The following is a 27,730-nucleotide window of genomic DNA, read 5'->3' on the forward strand; positions in this document are numbered from 1 at the left end:
TGTATTAATCTCAAACTATACAGTATACTATTAGCTCAGATTTTTTCCCTTTAGGCTGTATTTGCAAGCAAAACCAACCCCATAGACTCCTTCCATTTTAACTCCACAGATAAATTGGAGGAAAATTATCACCTGCCTCCTACCCCACCTTCCCAATAGTGCTGCAGCTCTTTCCTTACTCCTTCCTGTAGATAAAAGAACCCTGGATGATTTTGCAAGACTGATGTAACTGATGGATGAAAACAGATTACAGGTAGTCCTTGACTAACAACTACAATTGGGAAAGGAATTTCAGTCATTGAGCGAAGCGGTCATTAAGTGAGACTGCTTTGCTCAATGACCACAATTTGGACACACCCAATTGCAGTCGTTAAGCAGTCTCCCAGGTCGTTAAACAGACGGAGCGAAAGAGTTGTTTGAAATGTCTGAGAGCAAAAGGGCTGCCTGCCAGATGGTTTCAGCTCCACATAGAGCTGAAATTCTCCTGGCAGGTAGCCCTTTCACTCTCAAACATTTCTAAAGCCCACCAAAGGGTTTGCCCTCCCCTCCATGGATGGAGGGGAAATCCTTGGTGGGGCTGCAGGAAGTGGATCTCAAATCTTCAGGATTTGAGCTCCGTTCCTTCCCACCACCAAGGGATTTCCCCTCCCCTCCGCGAATGGAGGGGAAATCCTTGGTGGAACAGAGCTCAAATCAGGATTTAAGCTCTATTCCTGCACACTGCCATGTCCCCTCAGCTTGCAAACTTCCCTGCCAGCTTCCAATGGGGAAGCTGGCAGAGAAGATTGCAAATGGCAATCACATGATTGCAGGGCCCTTGGCAACTGGTCATAAATGTGAGATGGTTGCCAAGCACCGGAAAAGCAGCCATGTGACTGCAGGGGAGCAACGCAATGTTTTATGATGGCCGGAAGTGCTTTACAGCCCATAAAGCACCCTTTCTCAGGCCGTCATAACTTCAAACCATTGTTAAATGAACAGTTGTTAAGCAAGGACTATCCATAAGATGCCTCTTCAGTGAGTGTGCCACACAATAATTTTTTAAAGCTGTAATTAACATTTCTTCCCTTAATAGGGTAGTTATGGTTTTATATATGTTCTTGTGTTCTGTACTTCTCTAGTTGGCCAAACCATCTGATTTTCTTTTCCTTAAGCCTTAAGAGAACCTCTGACTTTGTAGCCAAGCCTTGAAAAACAGGTGTGATTGCCCTGCAAGGTTCACTGTTCCTTATCTGTAAATCAACAAAACAGGATTAAACCTTTGCCTTGGTCCATGACCATTGTCCGAGATACAAAATTGCCTGCCAAGTGTATTGTTTTCATCATACACCTAGCTATTTAGCTGTCTTAATATTTTATCTACCACCCTATTCCACTGTATCTCCTAAGGGATACTTTCACAGATCTGTTAGTAGAATTGTCTAGTGCTAAAACGATATAAGGCTTAGAAGGAATCAGATTTGTCAGCTAAAAAAGAGCTTACTGGTATAGCTTACTGGCATCCTTTATTCTCTACCTGTCTCTAACAGGGATAATGATGTGTTGGGATCTGAATGCTAGAAATAAGATGTTTGGAATTTTTTTTAAAAAAAGGGCCCATCTGAGGTGCAGTTTCAGTCAATTGACTGAAATCGGCCAGAACCTCTAGAGAAGTATTTGACCTAGTTCTGTCAATCTGCTTAGCAGTACAAGTTGGGTTTGATGAAAAATCTATACAGTTTTTATTTTTATTTTTAAAATAAAATATAGAACATGCACTCCTGTTTTCATCTAGAAAAATCCTCCCCTCTCTTTTTTTTCTCTCTCCCTCTGTGTATGTGTGTGTGCATATATATATAATGATGAGCAATGATGAATTCACTGTTAAAATTAATATGTTGCGTTAAATTATACATACATAGATCTTCAATTTTCTCACTAATCTGCAGCACAGAATTGTCATCAAAATGTGCACCTGCTGTGTTGCTGGCATGTGATACACATGCTTCCACTTGTGCAAATTACCTTCCTATTTCTTTTCAGTGTATAGTTGAATTACAATTGTATGATATAAAGATTAAATAATATGGACTTTATTTATTATCACTGTTTTGTTTTTATAATTGTATTGTAAGAGTATTTCATCCCCCCCCCCCAAGTAAATATGCAAATAATAGCCCCTCTGGAGATCATCTTAATGACATAGCTAGACATTCCTTCCCTGGAGGAATGCACTACAGCTAAGGGTAGGAGAGAAGCTGCATTGCCTTTCCCACGAACCAGAACCCTGTTGATGGAAGCCATCGCACTTAAACCAAGATATGCAGACCTGGATGCTTAAATGTACATGATGCTGGGATACACACATCACTGGAGTAAAGTCATCAGGGAGTGGGACTTAACTGGAGCACTCCCATGGTGGGTAGATCCAGATATAGAAATTTTGGACATTCTTTGTCAACATAGAAGATCTAATCAATAGGCTCTGATTGGTACACTTCTACTTGGTCCTGTCTTTTGATCCTGTGGATTCTGTAGGTATCCCAGTTGTTTTATTCCATTCAGCCAACAGTACTTCTCTGGCACTTCTTACTTTACCTGAGTCCATGAAGAGTTGTTCTTGCTGGTACTGAACCCTGTTTATGTCATATCAGTGATGGTAGCAGCTGCACTTCTGATAATCTCCTTTGAATTGTGCTTCTCTGCTGTGACTTCATGGACATGACCAAGCAGTTTCCTTGGCAGAATATAGAAGTAATTAGCTGTTGCCTTCTTCTGCTCCTTCTTGTCTTACTTTTCTCTCTATCCTACCTGGTTTATTGATCCATAGTTATCAGCACCACCTATAAGATAAAATATTGTAGCTATTTCTAGCATCTAGTTCCAAAGCATGCTAGAACAAAATTCATAGAACGCACTGTTAAAATCGAGACCCAAAGCTATTGAAAATATAGTATTTGGTATAGTTACAGAACTGTAGCGTGGTGTAACGAGTAAGGTTTTAAACTCGTACAAGGGAGACCCAGGTTGTAGCCCAGCCTCAGCCAGACAACTCACTGGGTAACTTGGAACAGGCACTCTCAGCACAACCTACCTCTAATGCCAGAACCCTTCTGTGATCTTACACAGCAAGCTAATGTATTGAGTTTTGGCTGACCAAGTACAGGTGGCCCTCACGTAACCACCGTTCATTTAACAACCATCTGGAGTTACGACAGCCTTGGGAAAAGTGCTTTATGACCCCTGTGGTTACATGATTGTGATTTGCAACCTTTTTTATGACAGTAGTTAAGCAAATGACCATGGTTGTTAAGAGAATTGTGTGGTCGTTAAGCAAATTCCTGCAAAAACTATCCATTGGGGAAGCTGGATTCACTTAACGACCACGTGACTTGCTTAACAACCATTGTAAAAAAGGTTGTAAAATCAGCTCTGATTCACTTAACAACCAAATTGCTTAGTGACCTAAATTCTAGTGCCTATTGTGGTCAGATGGCAAGGACTACCTGTACTACAGGTAGTCCCCAGTTTAAGAACAGGTTCTGTTCCCAAGGTCTGTCCTTACTTTGAATTTGTATGTAAGCCAGAACAGTATTATCGTATAATACTGTATAAGTAGTATTGTGTAATGAACTTGAACCATTGTGTATTTAACTCAAATCATTATATATTTAACTTGAATTTTGCTACAATAGGCTCCATTCTTAACTATGGGTCGTCTGTAACCTGGATGTTCTTAACCCGGGGACTACCTGAAATGTTAACATCTTAGGAACCAGCTGGTGCATTTTTAGGAGTGCACCACAAATTAGGGTATATGCCTTCAAAGAGATAGCATACATGCAACAACCATGCATTTGCTAATATTTCTAACACCTAAGTGAATTCAATAGGAAGCCATAATTAGCTCCAGGTCTCTGTTGAATATATACATTGTGGCAAAACCTGATTTGGTATTGTTAATTGGTTGATTATTTTATAATTTCATTTAAGAAAATTAAATTATATTTTTCAAAATGTAAATTCAATTTAATTTTTAAAGTAATTTTTTTTTCTGAACAAACATGGTTATAATGATTAAAACACAGTTGGGTAAATAATCTAGGTAACATAATACACAAGCTTTGGTTTTGCAGCCTATATAATTTCTACAGGTAAGGCTGCACTTCTACATTGAATTTTTTCTGGAAGTAATTTTCTTTGCACAAACTGAAATTAATCATTAAGCAGGTTCACTTTGGCATGCATTCTTTATTTATATGACAGGAGTAGATATCCATGTATTTTAATGTATAGCCATAAATAGTCATAATTTAAAATCTTAGCACAGAATTTGTCTATGTCTATACAGATGCACACACACAGAGAATATTTATTTTATTATTTATTTATTTACCAATGCATGCTGTGTAGGATCTCCTAGATCACAATGTCCTGCTAAAAAGCCCACAGTAATATATGGCTGAGGTCTAACTTATTTGAACAAATCCTGATTTAACCAATAAATGCATGCACTTTGTGCACCTGTTGACAGGCCCTTGGATTCTGCTTCACTCTTTTCTTAATGTAAATGGCAATGACACATGGAAATCCTGCAATTAACCATACCTCATCATTTTATCTAAACCAGTAGCTAGAGCTGACCTGGTCTCTGAAATGTATATCACTCTAGCTCACCATTATGGTGCCACCAATAATTCTAAATCTTTGAAGTTGGAGTATTGTATCCAGTGGTTGTTCCTTTTCATAGAAAGAGAAATATCGCTTGGTGTACACTGTTTTATACCATTTTTTCCTGGTCAAGGGGCCTCTCTCTTTTTCTTTTTCCTGCAGTCCTATCTGTTTGGAGGTCATGGAGCAAAGTACAGTGGCAATTGGATTTGCTTCATACTGAAAGGACTGGATGCATTTTTGACACTGTAAAAAATAAGAAAAAATATATTAATGTCTTGCCAAAAGCTTTTTGGTTAGGTGAGATTACAGTAATGCAAATTCTACAGTGTTTCTAATTGTATGGGATACTATTTGCAGTGTTTTAGGGGATTGAAATGATTATATTCTAAAATGTCTGGACAATGTATCGTTTTTAGCAGTGATCCAATGAAAAATACATATTTTCTCATTTGAATTTCATAACTTAAATCTTTGGCAATAGTTAAAGAGGCAATCATGGATACATTCCTTGGTATTTATCTAATTACTAAAAAGCAGGTCTCTTCCATATGCAGAAGCTACGCTAGTCTGAGTTTGGCATCATTGTTCTTTGTCCCAATGATCTTGTGAAACCTGGGTTTAATTAATTATCAGCTCAGCTCCTGCTCAAGAGGAACCACGAAAACATACTGTACTTGCATGCTTTTCTTGAGCTCTAGGGTGGGGCAGTTTTCTGTGGTTGGGAATTCCCACTTTTTCCTGCCTGCTAGGAAATTCCTCCCTTCCCCCCTCCTTTTTCTCTGGAGTGATCAAAGGAACAGCTTTCCCACCCCTGCGCAAGTCAGCTTTACAGGTTTTTCTCCCTGTAAAAGGAAATACGGAGTGCGGGCTGCTGAACTGATTTTTTCCACTTTATTGGCCAGAATTTCCAGCCTCAGAGTGGCAATCAGGATATTTGAATGGCAGTGTGAAACCACCACAGGATAAGAGGGTCAAGGCTGGTAGATGTATGGACATGCCAACCATATTCAACAAAGGAAGACATAGTCATTCCTCCTCTCATTCTGAGAAAAGCCGTAAGAAACAGGGTATTAAATCTGGATTCTTTAGAATTCACTAAAAACAGTTAAGACTCAAAACAAAATGTTGCATTGAATCCTCACAAACGAGGATTTAAGAAGCTCAAGCAGGGGATTCCATTTTTTCCAGTAGAACATTCCTTGAGTAGTGAGCATATTTAATCCATGTTTACTTTTATCCATGTAAGGGCTGGAAAAGTATACTGAGATTTCTCTCCTGATTTTTAGTAGTCCCATTTTAGCTTCATTTCTGTTGGCACCTTACCATTTGTTATTAGTGAAAGTGTTTGTAACAAGCAATAAATGATGTTCTACAAATTATTAGCATTTTTAAAGTGCTCCTAATTATCCACAACAATGCCATCATAAAGAGATGTCTCTTAATTCAGTATTTCTGGTGCCTGCTGTATCAGTTATGAAGCCAAACACTGTTCTCTTTGAAAGCTTATATTGGTCATTGGGGGTTTGGGTGTGCTGTTGTATGGTTATATTAGAGAAAAAGAAAATGCAAATGATTTGGTGTAAATGTTTGCCAAGAAGTTAATGCTTATGCTAATTTTTATTACTCCTTATCACTGTTTTTACTTTTCAGGTAAAATTCCAAAGAATTTGAACTCTTCCCAACACCTATTAGCTGTGATCAATATTAGAAAAATAAAACAAATGTATGTGCACATTTATTTTTCAACCACATTTCCTAGACCGCTTCCAGATAATGGGCACAAAATTTGTCAGAGGGCACAAAATTTGTCTCATCATTGTTGGACATGATTCATGGGTTCAAATACTTCAGAAGCTTCTGAATGGAAGCTGTTTCATATAAAATTATTTCTGTGAAATTGTTCTTTATCACATATCACGTGACATTTTTTCCATGCTTCTCCCATTGTGTGCACTCTTGGTTATCACATACTACAGACAGCAAACCAGTAGCATCCTGACTACTTTAGAAAGAGCAGCTGTTTGTTTTCTCTCACACTTCAGGTTTTGATAGAGCAGTCATGCCAGAATGCCTCTCCTGTGCTTGTAGGTTTTTGTTTTTGTTTTGATTGGAGATTGTCTTCCATGTCATCCCAGTCCCCACCACTTAGCTTGTATTTCATTCATTCACTCTAATCTTAAAATGGAGTTTTGGTCTTTGTAAGGTTGCTGCCATAGTTCAAGACTTGCTCTAACATATTTAGGAGGCCTTGCTGATCTGGTAGAAGAAAGGCCTTTGAAGCTTCTCTGCATTTGGCATTGGCTTTAAAACTTACCTTCCTCTTGCAACTCTATTAGCCTACCAGAAGAAATACTTTTGCAAACCCCCAAGCAAGTGCACACAAATACTTTATTGACAAACTTCTGGATGGTGTATGTGCTGGGGAAAATTATAATTTTTTTGCTTTGAATGGCTGTTATTTCATGACAAGTTGGGAACTAGAAAACTGTGAATGCAAAGACTGGCAGATTTGAAGCAGAAAGAGTGAACCTGGTTGGTTTGTGTTCTCTATTCTGAGCTACTGGCTAGCTTAGAGTAAGTAATAATTGACTAAAGGTAGTGTCTGCAAGCATTAGACTTGCAAGCAGATGGTTAAGACAAAGTGGGGAAATGCAAGTTAGATTTAAAGCGTATTGGGAATTATTTGGCGATGAAATGGATAGCGTGTTTCAGAAATCCCAAAAAAATGTTTTCTTGACCATGTTTCCAGAAGATATTCATATAACATATCTTTTCAGTGCTCCCTCCTCTCCTAGAAATAATCTATGCCAGCTTTTAAAAATTATCTTATTGCTCCAGAATCACAGCTTTATTATTCTCTTCCACAATTGACATACTGCATTTCTAATGAATTGCTCCCAAACAATTTTCCCACTGTATGGTTGACAGTAACAGGGAAACTTGGTGCGACACCACAATGAACTACAGGATTTCTATATAGTCAGCTTGGCACTTGAAGTCTTACATGCTTGTACTTCAAGTAGCTATGTGTCACTACTTATACATCTGAACCTCCTATGCAGATATATTCTCATTTTAAAGTATGCAACCCCATGTTACTGTATTCTGCTGCTAATTTTCTTCATGCTCCTACAACGTTTGGAAACATCTTCTACATCATACAGGGTCATTATTCTGTATTATATGGGACTAGATGTTGCCTCCATTCATGTTTTGCTGTTTAACGGAGGGAGGTATAAGATGCTTTCTCATAGCAAAAATAGTTACCATGTCTTTTAGTTGCTGATAATTTATGAGAAAGGTATATTGATGTCATTCACTAAAGATGAACAAAGGGAAACTACTTGAGATGTCAGTTATATTGATTTTTATGCTACATTATTAAATATGTAAGAAGTGTGGTTCCCAGTCTACTGTAAATAAGCAAATATTTCCTTTCCACCCCTATTCTTTTGGAAAGCTTAGACCTTAGAAATGAATTATTTTTAGATACTGCATCAGACAATAGCCAGTTGGCTGTGAAGTATTTATTTTTGAATTTGCAATACACCTGTATTCTAAAAATCTGTTCTTCTGAATATTCTGCTGTTTTAAGATGCTCTCTTTAACTTCAAAGAATATTACAGTATTATTATATTTTTAGTTAAAATATATGAATACTGAAGGACTAAATTAGGTGATAGGAACTGCCATTCAAATAATGCTAAAACCTTAAATATAAACTGCTTTTAAATTATGATGATGATTAAACTAAATACCACTATTTCCATCCAGTTTTTAAATCAATAAGATATGTTTGGAGTTGAGGCAGTTGAATTATGAATGTGCCTAAGAAGAAACATTCTGTACGTAAGATGCGGCAACAGAAAATTGCCTGACCCTAAATAAATTGAGATAAAATAAATCAAATAAAATTGACTAAATATCCAACTAAATGGCTATGCACTTTCCCTATCATATCGGATTTTCACAACTCTGATTCATTTCTATTGTACTGCTGTAATTATTACTGCAAATGCTCAGAAAGAGCATTACAGATGATTTGCCTGATGATTCTGGGAAGCATACTGTGAACTAGTCTGCTTGTTCCTGGAGTTAACTGCCAAAGATTCACCTTCACAACATATTGGAACTACCTGCTGGCAATTGAATTAGTACTGGATGTGTTTTTACCTTGCTCGTCTTCTAAAAAGCCCTGGGCTGCCTATATTCTCCTTTGCTTTTTTTTTTTTTAATTTATTTTTTATTAATTAATTAATTAATTCTTATATTCTTTATATTGATTCTTATATTTTTATACTGATTGTTTTATATATGTGTTGTTTTAGTGGGTTATTGTATGCCACCCAGAGTCACTTTTTGTGAGATGGGTGGCCGTACCAATTAATCAAATTGGTACGGCCACCCATCTCACAAAAAGTGACTCTGGGTGGCATACAATAACCCACTAAAACAACACATATATAAAACAATCAGTATAAAAATATAAGAATCAATATTAAAAGGTAAATAATATAGACCCAAAATATACAAACCCTAGGCAAAGAGAGAATAAGAACAGCCACGTCAGCAATGGAGCCATCTAAGCATGTCTCCAGTTCTCTGGAAGCCCCAGGTCTGGCAACAGAACCAGGTCTTGAGGGACTTCCGGAACATCAAAAGGGATGGAGCTAATCTAATTTTGGGGGGGGAAGAATGTTCCATAAGATGGGCACCACGGCAAAGGAGGCCCGTCACCTGGGACCCATCAAATGTACATCCCTAGCTGATGCTGTACATCCCTAGTTGACCCACATCATTTATTCATTTATTATTAAACTTGTATGCCGCCCATCTCCCCCAACGGGTGACTCTGGGCGGCTCACAATAACAAAAAAGAAAAAGCACACCAATCCCTCCAACAGTGGCTAAAATCCATAAATAATTAAAATACAAACAGAGATTAAAAATGTCCTAAAAACCCTCTGTATATTTTAGCACTAACACCTTCAAGATGCTGGGGGGGGAGCCAGAACCCATCACCCCACCAGCCATCTCCACAGATGTGAGCCTCCATCTGCCCCCCAGGTCTTCTGGCAAAGCCAGGATTTAACCCCTTTTCTGAAGGCCATGAGGAAGGGGCACACCGGACCTCGGGAGGCAAGATGTTCCATAGGGCGGGAGCCACAGCAGAAAAGGCCCTCTGCCTAGACCCCACCAATCGAAATTCCTTGACTGGTGGGGTCTGCAACCTGCCCCTTCTGCTGGACCGAGTGGGGCGGGCTGAAATAACCGAGGCAAGACGGTTCCTCAGATAACCTGGTCCTGTGTCATGAAGGGCTTTGAAGGTGATGACCAACACCTTAAATTGGACCCGGAAACAAACTGGTAACCAATGCAGCTCACGCAACAGCGGTGTTATATGTGCCCTCCTAGGGGCATTGAGAACTGTCCGTGCCGCCACATTCTGCACCAGCTGTAGCTTCCAGATACTTTTCAAGGGTAGCCCCATGTAGAGCACATTACAGTAGTCCAACCCAGAGGTGACCAGGGCATGAGTGACTGTGCGGAGGGCCTCCTGATCCAGGAAGGGGCGTAACTGCTGCACAACACGAAGTCGTGCAAAGGCCCTCCTAGCCACGACTGCCACCTGCTCTTTGAGCAGGAGTTGTGAGTCCAGGAGGACCCCCAGATTACGCACTGGGTCTGTCTGGGGTAGTGTAACCCCGTCAAGAACCAAAGATGACAAACTCCTAGATCTTGAGGCTCCCTGTATCCACAGCCACTCCATCTTACCAGGGTTCAGTCGAAGCCTGTTGTCCCCCATTCAGGCCCCCACAGCCTCCAGGCACTGCAAGAGGGCAGTCACAGCGTCACTTAAGGCACCTGGGATGGAGATGTATAATTGGGTATCATCAGCATACTGATGATATCTCATCCCATGGTGCCGGATGATCTCACCCAACGGTTTCATGTAGATGTTAAATAGGAGTGGTGAAAGCACCGAACCCTGAGGCACCCCACAGAGTAGGGGCCGGGGGCTGGACCTCTCGCTCCCTATTAACACCGATTGGGTTCGGTCTTGGAGAAAGGAGCCGAACCAGCACAACACTGTGCCACCCAGCCCCAACTCCTGCAGCCGACCCAAAAGGATACCATGGTTGATGGTATCGAAAGCCACCGAGAGGTCAAGAAGAGCAAGGATGGATGCATTCCCCCCATCCCGCTCTCGCCAGAGAGCATCCAAAAGTGTGACCAATGCTGTTTCTGTCCCATAACCAGGCCTGAACCCTGACTGATAGGGGTCCAGATAATCCGTTTCCTCGTGCCTGCTCTGCCAGATCTAATAGTTGTGAAAGATAAGGAAGTAGTGTTATGGTTATCAACTAGTTGCAGATGGAGGGGAAGTTGTCTCCTTGTGTGAGACAATGTAAATAAAAACTAGTTTGGAGCAATCTTTATCAGTATAATGTGATTAGCTGAAACCTTGAGCCTAAAGACAGAAGTACGCATGAGTAATGAACTGATGAATATTAACTAACATGCCCTGCATACTTAAACACCTAATTACCATAAACATGCAATGTATGAATTGGGAGGGACCAGGAAGAAATCACAGAGCGGCCGGAAAGAGTGTAAACCCGAAGTACCTTAGCCCATGGGGAAATGGGGAGAGACATGCGCTCAGGAATGTATATAATTATGCTGAAATTTATAGTTGGGTGTGGCTTCCCACTTGCACGCTATGAAGCCTACCAGCCTTTGCAAACGCTTTTAATAAACTTTTTACTTTTGGTTAACCCAGAGAGAGATTTGTGTTGCTTGTTTCACACATAGGGGGGCTGATGTAATCATGGAGAGGTGGTCCCTCAGACAACCTGGCCCCGTGCTTTTTTTTACTCCTTCCCCCTTTATTTTTTAAAAAATGGACCAAGAAAGTTAAGCTTATTTTCTACTGTATTTAAAATATTCTAAATATGTGCAGCAGTAATCATAGAGGAGTATCTACCCTCCCCTCTATACCAGTGAGGCTCCATGTTTATAAGATTGACAGTGATCTGTATTCTACAAAAATCAACAGAGTCTTCCTGGCAAGTACTGTTTCGAGTTCTTCAGGTTTAAAAGTATGAATGTGTCAGCAGGTTTGAGAATAGGAAGGATAAAAATGGCCATTATGACGTTAATGTCTGAGTGGAGAAGCCGGGAGCACCAAAATATAAGAAAAATAGAACATTTGTTTGGCAGTTTTTGGGATGGTGAAAATTTGGTTGATGAAGATAGAAATTGAAAGGACTAATAGGCATCTTGGAGGAGAAAACAGGATGTAGGGTGTTTATCTACTGGTTTACTTAAGGTGTAATTTGGTATCAAGTATAGCATATTAACAGCCTAGTAGAAAATATGTGTATGTGGCATTTATATCTAATACCCTTGAAAATCTTGAAGAAAAAAAAATGAGATTTTAACAACAGCTTTCAGTTTGGGCCTAAGTACATACAGTCCCACTGAAATGTGAATTTGACCCACCTGCCTCCTTCCTCTCCCCTCCTCTCCCCTCCTCTAAGACCCTTTCTCATCTTAATTAGATGAATATAAAAACTTCTTGCAAATAACTCAAATACTTGATTTTACTGAAGATTTGATAACCAATGCTGTATAATGATGCATTATACTGTGATTTGCTTCTGTTGTATGAGGTTTCTCGTTTTAATTTTTTTATTTAAGTTATGGGGGGGGGGAAGATAAGTTACTTTGGGTCAGCAGATGGATTATCTTTTTATTCTGAATAACTCAGATTTTTTAAAAATATCATTTACAAAACTCTAACAGAAATCTGCCCTTTAGAGAGCAGAACGTAGGCAATGGGAAGAAATCGTCTGTGAAAATACTCAAGAACAGTATGTCTTACAAAATATCAGACGACATGCTTCTGAATATGGGAAAAAAAAATTCTCCATTATATTCTCTGTCTTGCTACTGTTTTATCTTTAGAAAATCATAGTATGTAATTAATACTTCTTAATTATATAATGCAGGCAGATTTTTAACATGCACATAGTCAAGTGCACAGCACATACACATACCTACATTACAAGGAGTCTGCTAGCACTTTTTCAAACTAACAATTTTTATTAAAAATTACTACAGCACACTTAATCAGATGCAAGGAGTGGCTAAAGTGATGCAGATTTAAATTGGGATGGGGGGAGGGAGGGGAAGACAAGGTGCAAGTTACCTGTGAGACAGATTACAAGTGTTTTATCAATTAGCAATGATAATGTGTTTGTTAAGAGCTTCTGACATAGCCTGAAATCTTTTGCTCTATGAGAATTCAGCAGTCTTGCTCAATTGTGCTGGTAAAGTTTCTTTGTTCCAAAACAGCTTGTTTGAGATCTGTATCGTAGTGTCCTCCCCTTCATGGATCACTGCCTTGTCATGGCGAAGGGGCTTGCGTAACTCAGTGAAGCCATGAGCTATACCGTGCAGGGCCACCCAAGACGGACAGGTCATGACAGAGAGTTCTGACAAAATGTGGTCCACTGGAGAAGGAAATGGCAACCCACTCCAGTATCCTTGCCAAGAAAACCCCATGGACAATGTTAAAAGGCTAAAAGATATGACGCCGGAAGATGAGCCCCTCAGGTCAGAAGGTGTCCAATATGCTACTGGGGAAGAGCGGAGGGCAATTCCAAGTAGCTCCAGAAAGAGTGAAGCGGCTGGGCCAAAGCCGAAAGGACGTTCAGCTGTGGATGTATCTGGAAGCGAAAAGAAGGTCCAATGCTGTAAAGAACAATATTGTATAGGTACCTGGAATGTAAGATCTATGAACCAAGGCAAGCTGGATGTGGTCAAACATGAGATGACAAGATTGAACATCGACATCTTGGGAATCAGCGAACTGAAATGGACGGGAATGGGTGAATTTAATTCGGGTGACCATTATATCTACTACTTTGGGCAAGAAACCCTTAGAAGAAATGGAGTTGCACTCATAGTCAATAAGAGAGTGGGAAAGGCAGTAATGGGGTACAACCTCAAAAACGACAGAATGATCTCAGTGCGTATCCAAGGCAAACCATTCAATATCACAGTCATCCAAGTCTATGCCCCAACCACTGATGCTGAAGAAGCTGAAGTTGACCGCTTCTATGAAGACCTACAACACCTTCTAGAACTAGCACCAAAAAGATGTCCTTTTCATCATAGGGGATTGGAATGCTAAAGTAGGAAGTCAAGGAGTAATCGGAATAACAGGCAAGTTTGGCCTTGGAGTACAAAATGAAGCAGGGCAAAGGCTAATAGAGTTCTGTCAAGAGAACAAGCTAGTCATAGCAAACACTCTTTTCCAACAACACAAGAGACGGCTCTACACATGGACATCACCAGATGGTCAATACCGAAACCAGGTTGATTATATACTTTGCAGCCAAAGATGGAGAAGCTCTATACAGACAGCAAAAACAAGACCAGGAGCTGACTGTGGCTCAGATCATGAGCTTCTTACTGCAAAATTTAGGCTTAAATTGAAGAATGTAGGGAAAACCACTAGACCACTCAGGTATGACTTAGATCATATTCCTTGTGAGTACACAGTGAAGGTGATGAATAGATTTAGAGGATTAGATTTGGTAGACAGAGTGCCTGAAGAACTATGGACGGAGGTCCGTAATATTGTACAGGAGGCAGCAACTAAAACCATCCCAAAGAAAAAGAAATGCAAGAAAGCAAAATGGCTGTCTGATGAGGCTTTACAAATAGCTGTGGAAAGAAGGAATGTGAAAAGCAAGGGTGAAAGGGAAAGATATAAGCAACTGAATGCAGATTTCCAGAGAATAGCAAGGAGAGATAAGAAGGCCTTCTTAAATGAACAATGCAAAGAAATCGAGGAAAACAATAGAATGGGGAAGACTAGAGATCTCTTCAAGAAAATTGGAGATATGAAAGGAACATTTAGTGCAAAGATGGGCATGGTACAGGAAAAAAAGGCAGGGACCTAACAGAAGCAGAAGAGATTAAGAAGAGGTGGCAAGAATACACAGAAGAACTATACAAGAAAGATCTTAATGTCCCTGATGTCCACCCTGGTGTGATCACTGACCTTGAGCCAGACATCCTAGAGAGTGAAGTCAAGTGGGCCTTAGGAAGCATTGCTAACAACAAAGCTAGTGGAGATGACAGTATTCCAGCTGAGTTATTTAAAATACTAAAAGATGATAGTGTTAAAGTGCTGCACTCAATATGCCAGCAAGTTTGGAAAACGCAACAGTGGCCACGGGATTGGAAAAGGTCAGTTTATGTTCCAATTCCAAAGAAGGGCAACGCCAAAGAATGCTCAAACTATCGCACAATTGCACTCATTTCACATGCTAGCAAGGTTATGCTCAAAATCCTACAAGCTAGGCTTCAGCAATACATGAACCGAGAGCTACCGGATGTACAAGTTGGGTTTCGAAGAGGCAGAGGAACTAGAGATCAAATCGCCAACATTCGCTGGATCATGGAGAAAGCACGAGAGTTCCAGAAAAATATCTACTTCTGCTTCATTGACTATGCAAAAGCCTTTGATTGTGTGGATCACAACAAACTGTGGCAAGTTCTTAAAGAGATGGGAGTACCAGACCACCTTACCTGTCTCCTGAGAAATCTGTATGCGGGCCAAGAAGCAACAGTTAGAACCGGTCATGGAACAACTGATTGGTTCAAAATAGGGAAAGGTGTACGACAAGGCTGTATACTGTCACCCTGCTTATTTAACCTCTATGCAGAGTGCATCATGAGAAATGCCAGGCTGGAAGAATCACAAGCCGGAATTAAGATTGCAGGGAGAATCATCAACAACCTCAGATATGCAGACGATACCACCCTCATGGCAGAAAGTGAAGAAGAACTAAAGAGCCTCTTGATGAGGGTGAAAGAGGAGAGTGCAAAAGCTGGCTTGAAACTCAACATTAAAAAAACTAAGATCATGGCATCTGGACCCATCAATTCCTGGCAAATAGAAGGGGTAGAAATGGAAGCAGTAACAGACTTCATTTATTTGGGCTCCAAGATCACCGCAGACGGAGACTGCGGCCATGAAATTAAAAGACGCTTGCTCCTTGGGAGGAAAGCTATGGCAAGCCTAGATAGCATATTAAAAAGCAGAGACGTCACCTTGCCGACAAAGATCCGCATAGTCAAAGCTATGGTTTTTCCAGTAGTAATGTATGGCTGTGAGAGCTGGACCATAAAGAAGGCTGAGCGCCGAAGAATTGATGCCTTTGAACTGTGGTGCTGGAGAAGACTCTTGAGAGTCCCCTGGACTGCTAGGAGGTCAAACCAGTCAATCTTAAAGGAAATCAACCCTGATTGCTCATTGGAAGGATCGATAATGAAGCTCAAGCTCAGATACTTTGGTCACCTAATGCGAAGAGAGATCTCTTTGGAGAAGACCCTGATGCTGGGAAAGATTGAAGGCAAAAGGAGAAGAGGACGGCAGAGGATGAGATGGTTAGATAGCATCACTGAAGCAATGAGCATGAAACTGAGCAAACTCAGGGAGGCAGTGAAGGACAGGAAGGCCTGGCGCAATATGGTTCATGGGGTCACGAAGAGTCGGACACGACTTAACGACTAAACAACAATCGTAGTGTCCTGGGAAGTTTAAATACTTTGATATTCTTTGTCCTTATTTTCCTTTCTGATGCCAAACTTCTATTACTTATTTTGTGCAGTCCTACACAGAATCCAAAGGGGCTTTGCTGATTGTTTACAATTGATAATTATAGTTATTAGCTGATAAAGTACTTGTAATCTGTCTCACATGTAACCTGTGTTTGCATAACTATCTTCTCTTCCCTTCCCTTCCCCCCCCCCCGCCACCCCATCCCAATTTGAATCCTAGATTAGTCACTCTATGCATCTCATGAAGTGAGCTGTAGCTCAGAAAAGCTTATGCCTTTTAATAAAATGCGTAAGGCTGAAGAAATGCTACCAGACTCTTTCTGATTTTTGGCAACCATAGACTAACATAGCTCTCTTGCTACATTTATCTACATGTATTTGCAGACATCTGTCTGGCAAAATACACCTCCCAATAGGTTGCTTTTGAAGCAGGTGCAAGGAAAGATCAGCTTTTTAAAACAATTAAACCTACTGTTCATGTGACACTAGGTCAGTGTTGCAGACCAGCATTCTAGGAAAAGCCTTATGAAATGTGTTATCCGAACAAATCATGAGGCTGTTGCATAACAATAAACCCCATGAGAGCAGCATGGCACCAAAATGACATAGGGGGGTTGACAGGCAGTCTCTCTAGTGGGAAAGCAAAACGCCCACAAGCACAGGTTAAACATATCGGAACATGAGTTTCAATCTCTGAAGCACAAGAAAAAATTACAAATTGATTTCTCTGAGGGTGGCAAGGAGTCAGTAGTTTTCAAAGTTTGTATCACATCAACCCTAATTTGCAGATAATGTCATTCCATCATTTGAGTTGTGTGCAGCTAAAGAGGTGGGGAAAATCAGCATTTGGAAGAAAGGGGTCATGAAGAGTCAGACATGACTTAATGACTGAACAACAACAACAACAACAAAATTCACTCTCATGTATCTAATTACTTTTTTCCCCCTTCTTCTTCCCTGTCTCATTCTCTCTCTCTCCCTCTCTCCATTTTAGGTTTATAGCTAAGCCGTGTGCCTTAGGCTTAAAAGTCCAAGCCAATGGACCACAGAAAGCTCAGCCTAATGCTATTCTTGAAAAGGTCTTCACTGCCATTACAAAGGTACAACATATTCCTAAAATCCTTTTATTCATTATAGGAAAATGAAAAGGTTCTTTGTCAATATAATTAATTATTGGGATTGGGCACCTTTCCTGGCATGTTCATTTGATAGGTGTAGTAATGAGTAGTAACAGAAGCATCCTGCTAATTTTCCCACAGTGATCCAAAGTGCTACTATCGCATAAGACAGGATCTGAGAGGTTGGATATATTTGTAGGTCTGTGCTGGTGTGAATGGTATACTTACCAATTATGGCAAGACATATTTTGGAAGGGGACTTGGTGGCGCAGCGGCTTAATGACGCTGAAAGTTGCCGGCCAGAAATGGTCGACGCTTCAGCGGTTCGAGTCCAGCCTTCGCATTAGCAGGGTGAGCTCCTGTTTCCTCCCCAGTTCCTGTAAACCCAACAGTTCAAAAACTCACGTGAGTAGATAAATGGGTACTCTCACTCTGGTGGGAGGAAAAATGCTGGTGGCGCCTTGCAAAAAGGAGTCGGGAGCAGTTGCCAGTAAGCGCGAAAAACCGCGCGCGCCTGAAAAGGGCGCGAAGCGACGGAAACCCCGCCTCCTGCACTTGCCAGCTGGGCTCTGCCCTAGGAAGGAGGCTCTGGCAAACCACTTCTGAAACAATTGCCTTGAAAACTGCAAGGACTCGTCCAAGCAGTCACTGTAGAGTCGGTAACGACTGAGCGCAGATAAAAATATATATATATATATATTTTGGAAGGAGCAAGAATAGAGGGGAAAAGAGAAAGCAGTTCCAAGAGTTGATTGGAAAAAGATTTATTTAAAGAACTTACACTGATATTGAAAGAAAAAGAACTTGAGGTTGTACTCTGCATGATTCACCAGTCACCTCCTTTGGAGCCTGGGTGCATCTGAACATAGCTGCCAGGTATAGCAAGTCTGAAGTCAATGCATGATTATCCAGTGCAGGCCTAGGTGATTGTGAAAGAGGAGATCAATAGCTTAGAGGGACAAATATGGAGAGGTGGGATAGTGGTCATGATGGGAGGAGGAGTATAATAAGAGATAAGAGTAAGTCATTGCAGGACAAGAGAGATGGCACTAAATTTCCAATCAGGCTCCCCAGTCTCACCTCCTGCGCCAGGTAACCAAATTGCTGGACATATTGAACTCAACTCATATTGAACTTTTTGAATGCCACGTCTGTCTGTAATAAATCCAATCCCGACATGATTGTGGACAAGAGGACAGACTTGTCATGTGTCATCAAATCGTGACTGGATGAGGAGTGGAGAAATACCTCTCACAGAGATTTATCCATCCTGGTTTTGTATGCTGCATCAGTCTTGACTCCAGGGCAGGAAAAATGGAGTGGCAGTTGTATATCAGGAGACCTTGGCACACAACTGTGTGAGGAGTGCTGTTCTGCAGGTGGCCAGATATATTTGTGAGATTGGGCCAGAAAGACAAGCTGGGGGGGGGGGGGCTGCTACTTTACCATCCTCATAGCTGCATAGTAGTGTCCCCTCATGAGCCACTCAAACTCATTGCAAGGGTGGTTATGGATTCACCCTGGTTAGTCCTGGGTGATTTTTAACTTCCTGCGCTTGGAGTCAAAAGTGGCTCAGGAATTGTCCCAGTTCATCTCAGCTCTAGCACACACAGCTGGCCACCATTTAATCTGGCCTTTACATTGCATCATAAGATACAGGGCCAGGACTTGGGAACATTTCCATCAGTCCCTTGCCCTCATGACTATGGGTTGACCAGAACCATCACCTTGTGCAGGGAGAATGAGCAAATTTACATGTCCTACCAGAGGTGCTTGATGGATCCAGAGGGTTTCTGAAAGGCACCTGGGGATTTTCCCAGTGACCTGGAGGGCAGTTCTGTTGAATGCTTTGTTGGTCTCTGGAATATGCAGGTGAACATGTTACTACATAGAGTTATCCTTCTGTGGGTCATGTCTTCTGAAATTGTAAGATCACACTGTACAGAATTTAAAGGGACTATAGTGCCTGCCTTGGGCTATTTCAGATAAGGAACTGAATTGACTTCAAAGTGATTCCAAGCAAGCACCATCTATTGTGCTTCTCATGTAAAGACGCTTCTCTCTCAATTCCAATTCTATTTGCTATTGCTGGAATCTATATAGGGAGCCATCACAAACCTCAGTCCAGTTCCAAATATGCTATATCAGTATTTTCCATTTATATTTATTCAAATTACGCCTGCCAAGCAACTCAGGCTTGCTAGCAAGGATTAAAGCAGTAAAAAGGAAAAGCAGTAAAACATGCCACACTGGAGATACTGACACACACATCATATCATTAAAATGGGCTCATCTAGCATCTTAGCTCAATTTGCAAGATTTTGGTTAGCATGTTGTATCAACCCAGCCTTTGTGGTTTGAAAATTGTATCAATTTCTTGTGTATATATAATTTTTATTAAGAATTTTGATTATAATAGTAAAATCTAATATAAAATTTCTGAGCAAGAAAACCATGTATGATTTGTGAGGTAAGTGGTTGCATGGAAGGAGTTGGTCTTGGGGATTGAAGTCCAGGGCAACAGTCATTTTATGGACAATTGTCATGGAGTTATAGAATATCTATCTATCTATCTATCTATCTATCTATCTATCTATCTATCTATCTATCTATCTATCTATCATGTATGTATGTATGTATGTATGTATGTATAAATAAATAAAACTGGGTGGCATATAATTAAAACAATATAAAACAACAAAACAATACAACAGTTCAAAAATTGTTTTAAAAAATTCAAAAACATGTTTAAAAACTGTCATAAAAATTCATAAAATTCACAGATGAGGTAATGACATCTACCAACAACATTCAATGCAACCACTGTGCCAGTTGTACCACATATTTGTTGGCAATTTCAAACTTTCATGGCATACTTTTTGTAGTGATAAATAATACCTGGTGTCAGAAGAGCTATTCACCGATGAACCACAAAGAGACAATTTGTAAGCAATAGGTTGAAAAGAATACATATTTGGACCCAACTGATTTTTTTTCTTGCTGCTGCTTGCTAATTGGCTGCCTTCTCTCTCTCTCACATGCCCTGCCCTGCCTGCCAATACACAGATGCCATCAGATGACTTATTGTTGGCCTTTCAAGGTAGTCCAGACAGGAAACCAAAACCATGAGTTCTAACACTATTTTATTATAAGGTTACAGTCTTGCATGTCTGAAAGCACTTACCCCCTCCCCTGTCTTTACTTTCCAGAGAACTAGGGAGGGTCCCTTCTGAGATGCTTTCCCCACCCCTATCCCTCCTTTGGACTCCAACTTCTCTTATCAGACCCTTGTCTAGGCTGCGGCTCTTCCTCCTGTCTCCCAAGGTTATTCTCACAGTTCATCACATTTTCATAGTCCATTCCACTTACCCACTTGGCTACAACCCACAAGTAAATTAGAGTCTTCCCCTCCCCTCTGCTACTTACATGCTTTGTTATTTAGTGTAAGGTTTTTGAGAGATAGAGCCTCAGTAAACAATTATATTTCAATTGTATACAGGACATTTCTTAAACAATGTCTGCAGTACACCAAGGTTCTCCAATAAATAGACAACTTTCCACAAGCTAGTTCCAAGATCAAAAGCAAGATGTTGATAGATCTCTGCTCAGATGTCCAATAAAACAGTTGAGAAAAAATAATCACTAGCAGAGTTTTTGGTGTAAATTCACAGAATATGAGCTTAAGTGAAAAGGCATTTAAAGGACAACTGCCTTTTCTTCAGTATATCATTATAAAACTGGACTTAACACTCCCTACAACTAAGACTAAATACAAAAATAAGCTAAATGTTATACTAATTCTAAAACTTTAACAAATCTCACTCCCAACATGGATGGCATATGCCACCATGTTTTAATGTGTTTTAATATTTAAATGTTTAAATATACCAGCTAATATATGAGCTCATACATCCCATTATATTTATAATAAATAAATTAAATGTACCAGAAAATAAAGAATATATTTTTATTTCTTTGATTTTTTTTTCTTCAAAAAATTAATTATAGGTATTCTTAAGTAAAAAAAAAAAATGTGTTCCACAGTCTTGAAAATTTTAAGAATCACTAGGAGAGTATATCCAAAACTTACAATTTAGGGTATCCTTTGGGGCAATAAATAAGCTGAAATATACAGGTAGTGCTCACTTATTGGCCACAATTGGGACTGGCAATTCTGCACTAAGCTGTGCAGTCATTAAGCATGATGTCAGGTGGCCATGCCAACTTACAACATCACTTCTGGCTGTGGTTGTTAAGCAAATCATCCACAGTTGTTAAGCGTGATGTCATGTGACCGTGACTTGCAACTTCCTGAGAGCTCCCCTATTGACTTTGCTTGTCGGAAGTCAGCTGTGAAGATTGCAAATGGCAATCATGTGACTGCGGGGACATTGCAATGACCACAACTTCGAGGACCAGTCATAAATCTCCTTTTTCAGTGCCATCATAACTTCAGACGGTCGCTGAACAAGTGGTCAGTAAGCGAGGACTACCTGTATTGTTAATGTGTTTTTATTCTCTGGAAAAGGAATTTGTAGAATTGTTAATCTCCAGTGACAAAGTTAGTATTATGTGTCTTCATTTGGTGAGATGGGCATCCTGAAGCAGTACAGGTAGCCCCCCAGTTTAAGAACAAGTTCCATTCCCAAGATCTGTCCTTAAGTCGAATTTGTATGTAAGCCAGAACAGTATTATTGTATAATACTGTATAAGTAGTATTGTGTAATGAACTCGAACCATTGTGTATTTAACTCGAACATTGTGTATTTAATTCAAATTTTGCTACAATAGGCTCTGTTCTTAACTATGGGTTGTCCATAAATTGGGCATTCTTAACCCAGGGACTACCTGTAAATTGTTTTGGATCTGTTCTGAGGAAAAGAAACAAAAGTACAATGCATGAGTGAAGCAAAACTAAACCAGCATGTGCAGCTGTCCTCATCCTGGAGCTATCCTGATAATTTGGCTTACAGGTACCAGAATTCCAAGCCAGCAGGCCTCATGGAAAATGAGTGTGTCTGAGAACAATGCCACAGAAAACAGAAGGCAGAAAAGGGGTTGAGTTATATTCTATTATAAATGGAGCAAATAAGGCACCAAAATCAACATTCAATTGAAAGCGTGATTTAACAGAGTAATTGTGTCCACTATTCCCAATTATTTTATTTTATTAAAATGTAAAGACCACCCAACTCCAGACAGCTTTGGGCAGCTTACATTATAAAATCAAAGATGGTAAAAACAGCATGATTGCCCATGGTGGTATATTATGTCATTTGCTTGATTACATTCTTATGCAAATGACACAAATCTGGAGGCATTAGGGTTCTTTGTATACTTCTGTCAAGATCATATGCAGAGGTTTGATAGTAATATAAACCGTAAAACAGTACAAACTGAAAATGAAGGCTGCAGCTATTTAACTTGCACAAACTGTTTTATACTCTAGACCAGTGTTTCTCAACCATGGCAGCTTTAAGATATGTGGACTTCAACTCCCAGAATTCCCCAGCCAGCATGGCTGGCTAGGGAATTCTGGGAGTTGGAGTCCACATATCTTAAAGTTGCCAAAGTTGAGAAAATCTGGTCTAGATAGCAAGCTGGCATTTCAAAGGACATTCCCCTTATCTCATGCATATCTGAAACTTATTGCTTAGTTTTGGGGTAGGGTCCTAACTGGCATTTGGTGAAGTCTCATCAAAAGAGTAACTTCTTGATTCATTTTTGTTTGTTAGCACCCAGATGAGAAGAGGCTGGAAGGGTTATCCAAGCAACTAGACTGGGATGTGCGCAGTATTCAGCGTTGGTTTCGACAGAGACGCAACCAGGAAAAGCCAAGCACTCTTAGGAAGTTCTGCGAGAGCCTGTAAGGAACTCTTTTCCTTCTCTTTGGTTCTCTTTTTCCTCACTCGAGTCTCCTCATCCTGGATTTTTTGGGATCGCTGCAGTACAGTATATTGTTTGCTAAAACAGATGAACTCTTTTCCCTCTTTTCAGATTGACTTTTGTTCAATATAATTGGCACAAGTTTCCTTTGGAAATATAGAAGTAAATTATAGCTCTCTAAAGAAATTGGAATCCAATAGAATAAGCATGTTGTGGAATTTATTACATTTAAACACAGCATCAACTATTATACAGAAATGGCTCTAAAATTAAAAAGTTACCTTCAGTCATTCTTAGCAGAGCTTCTGTCATAGAGTGGTGTTGCTGCTATGATTTTACAATCTGTTGAGTCTGGAGCCAAATTTTCTGGCTTTTTTTATTCACTTTGTTTTTTAGATTTAGGGGCTTTAAAGGGCAGAAAATCAAGACATAAAATCCCTATCAAAATCTAAACTCCCCTCCTAAATCTAGCTGCTCTTAATCTTCACTGCCACAAAGTTAACTCACCTCCTCTACTTAGAAGGCAGGGCTTAAAGTTTATTCCTTTCTTGTGGAGGAAAACCCATTTACAGCATTACAGTGTGTAGAAACTATAGCACTGCCACACATGCAACCAAAAGTATGGATCCAGGATGTAGACAACAACTTCATCATAATAAAAAAGGAACAATTAGAGAAGATACATGAAACAATCAACAAAATGTACTGTCGAAGGCTTTCACGGCTGGCATACGATGGCTGGTGTGGGTCTTCCGGGCTGTATGGCCGTGGTCTTGAAGTCTTGTTTCCTAACGTTTCGTAACGTTTCCACAGTTCTCTCTGTGCCCAGAACTGCTCCTGTCTGTGCTCCTGCACTCTGAAGATGCCGGTCACAGGTGCTGGCGAAACTTAGGAAACAAGACTTCAAGACCACGGCCACACAGCCCGGAAGACCCACACCAGCCAATCAACAAAATCTTTAAAGGACTAAAATTCACAAGGGAAGAAGAAAGCAACAACACACTACCCTTCCTGGATAGCCTCATCAGCAGATGAAAATTAGAAACACAAGTCTATCGAAAAACAACCCACACTAACCAGGTGCTCCATTACCAAAGTAACAACCCAACCTCTCACAAGAGTTGCTGTATAAGAATATTATTCAGATGAGCACAAATGCACTGCAGCAACCCAGAACACCAGGAAAAGGAAACAGACCACCTATACAACATCTTCCAACAAAATGAATGCCAACACCCAGCCCACTACAACACAACCAACACAAGCTATAAAAAGGATAACACTGCCATACATCAAAAACATCTCAGAAACAACCAACAGACTATTAAAACCACATGGCATCACCATGGCACACAAATCAACTAAAGTCCTCCAAAACATCTTAAGTAAACCAAAAGACCCTGTAGCCCAAGAAGAAAAAACAGGAGTCATCTACAATATACAGTGTAAAGACTGTAACAGCCTCTATGTAGGGCAGACAGACAGCAGAGCACATCCATGAATACCAACTAGTAGTCAGAAGACACAATGAAAACTTAATCTCACAACACATTGGCAGACTCAACCATAGTTTCAATTGGGAAACTCAGCATGGTAGACCAAGCTAAATCCAAAAATGCTCGGGAATTCCTGGAAGCTTGGCATTCAGACATCAGACATCGATAGACACGTAGAGATAAAATACACTTACACACCATTCAAAAGAGACAATAAAAAAGCTAAGAAGGAAACATCAGAACACATCCTCTCCAGCAGCCAACACCCAGATAAGCAGGGATTACCACCAAGCAAACAATCAAGCAGAAAACAATATCCTGCTCAAGGAACTATCAAGGAAAAAACCATACCCCTACCAACACTGACAGGGCAAGCTACTGTATATAAACAGGGAGCGCACCCCACACTCACTAGCACTGGTCTGGTAATGAAACATCTGCAAGCAAACAACCCCAAGCTCAAAGAGCACCAAGGACTCCACAGTTCAACCATGAGCTATATATATTCTCTTCTGTTGGAATCATGGCATATTAATAGAAGAATCAAATAAGGTTGACCAACTAATTCTGATAATCACATCAATGAATAACAACAGTGGCAAGGTCTGCATGAATAGGAACTCTGAAGACACTGACATTGCCACTGGGTTGATAACCTGTTTAGAAACCAGTAGTCATAGATGGCACTAAATGCAGCACATTCCAACAAAAACCTGCATCTTTTAAAATACTGCAGCTGGGTGTGTGCGCCCATTATTTCCTCTTGCAAGCAATTTGAATTTGATTATGTTGACACAATTTCCTGTCACCTTTTTTTGGAAAAATGATGTACGTGTGTTGCCTGTTTATAAAGCAACAGGTTTTTTTAGGCCCTGTACAAAGATTAAAAACAAGGTCATCCTTTCCTGTAGGCTTACTATGTAATAGATATGATAGATGGGATGGGAAAGCAAAACGGACCCCGTCTTCAAGAGAATTTCATCTGGCGGGGTCCAGGAGGCGAGCCTTCTCTGCAGCAGCCCCTGCCCTTTGGAACAGCCTTCCCACAGAAGTGAGGTTGGGCCCCTCCCTCTTAGACTTCAGAAAAAAACTGAAGACCTGGTTTTGTCATCACGCATGGAGTGGGGATGGGAATGGTCAGTTTTGGGGGTGGCTGGTTCCCTAGTCTTACCTTTGACTGATATTATCTGGTCACAGGCTGAAATAATATCACCATCGCTTGGATTTTATTATATTTAATAACTGTATTTTATACTGTATTATTTATGTTTTTATTGATTTTAAATTGTTTTATTGTGAACCTCCCAGAGTTCCTCCTTGTGTGGGAGTCGGGTGGTGATATAAATTTGATTTATAAATAAATAAATATAAATAAAACAAACAAAACTTCAGAGTAGCTTTGATCCAGGGCAGTTCAAGAAATCGTGCACATACCTGCTTAGTGAAACCATAAACTGGCCCTGTAATAGGAAGAGCCAGTGAAGGATTCATATAGTTATTCTTGGTAAGAAGAAAAGGAGAAGGTTCTGAGTGAAGGCAATTAACATTTGGGCATGGGACCTGAAGGGAGAAAAGGATGCACAGGGACAGTTCAGTTTAAGGAAGAGGTTTATCCACCTTCTCCTGAAGAAAAGACCATAAAAAGTGATTGGTGTAGAAGGACTGGGATTAGTTCTTGTTTGGTGATGTGTGTAGAGTTTGTTTGGTCCATTCAGTTTTGGCAAAACTCCCTAATGGCTATTGGAAGGGAATGTTAAGTCATGTATGACATGAAGGAGTAATTCTGAACCCGACTGGTCTGCTTGTTGAAGTTACCAGATCACCTGCTCAGACAAATTGTCAGGTTTTCATTTAGATTCGGGAAGGAAGCAAGAAGTGGCAAGAAGTTGGTATCTTAATGTTCCTAGAAATGGTAAACAATTACATCAGGATGGGAAGCTCAGAGGCCTGGAATGTGATTTTTTTAAAGATAGCAATCATCTTACTACAGAGCTGTAATGAGATGTTCATCTAGGGAATTCCTGAGGTGTAGCAGTTACAGTTTGCCTTTTGAAGTATAGTTTCTGTTTGTTTTTGTTTTTCTGCTTGCCTGTAATATACCTTCAATCTTTTTGTTGGCTGAGATTCCATCAAAACCTCAGGAGAATAAGCAGCTAGTTGTGAACTGTATGGAATCCTACAGTTTTGGCCTCCAGCTTAGTTTCATTAGAAATACTTAATATACTAATATAAAAGATATAATCAGTCTAAAAATAGAATTTTAAAGAGAAGCTGTAGGAATGTCAGGGTCTATTTCTAAGCTTGTCAACCTCTGATTCAAAATTAAGCATATGTTTCAGTTTTGCATGAGATAAAGATTTTTAAATTTTCATGTTCACTACATAGAAGGCTGGTTATAAACTAAATCGGGTTATACACTACTTTACAACTAATATGTTTCCTTTCATAATATGTTTTGTTCGAAGTTTCATTTGGCTACCTTTTGAATTTTTCAATGTCCCTTTTAAATGTTTTGAGGGGAAATGTTAAAGCCATATTATTTTGACCTCCAAATAATTCCATCAGACTTGATTGAATAGTTTAAGTATATACTACTGTAGTAACTTATTGACATCTGCTCTCTGGACTGCCATCTTTTACATTAGTGTTAACACTGAAGTATCACTTATGCACTAAGTCACGTACTAGTGCTGAAATCTGAGTCGAAATTGGAAACATTCTCTCAGTTAAATAGAAGGGGTTTTTTGATAGTCAATATAGGTATAACATCTGTAATTGCAGCATATGAAAATCCCCATCTGTGCTCTTTTGCTTTTCTTATAAAAACAATCTTAAATATTTTCTGACTAGGGGTTTGTTCCTCATGAGGCTGTCATCTCTATATGTGAAGTTTTAAAACATTTTTAATCACTTCTGTAGCACCTCTCATTTTAA

The 27,730-nt window shown here is 40.0% G+C and overlaps 1 protein-coding gene across 1 annotated transcript in view; it reads left to right on the forward strand.

Moving 5' to 3' along the window:
• CERS6 (ceramide synthase 6) overlaps positions 1–27,730 on the forward strand; it is a 109,699-nt gene that overhangs the window by 12,549 nt on the left and 69,420 nt on the right. Inside the window, exons 2-3 of the mRNA XM_088146700.1 lie at positions 17,291–17,396; positions 23,150–23,280. Coding sequence (XP_088002826.1) covers positions 17,291–17,396; positions 23,150–23,280 — 237 coding nt within the window. The remainder of the gene's footprint in view (positions 1–17,290; positions 17,397–23,149; positions 23,281–27,730) is intronic.

This window comes from Python bivittatus, unplaced genomic scaffold (genome assembly GCF_059951505.1).
Source record: "Python bivittatus isolate LINGU-HERP-01145 unplaced genomic scaffold, Pbiv_v1 ctg000480_np1212, whole genome shotgun sequence".
Classification (NCBI taxonomy): Eukaryota; Metazoa; Chordata; class Lepidosauria; order Squamata; family Pythonidae; genus Python; species Python bivittatus.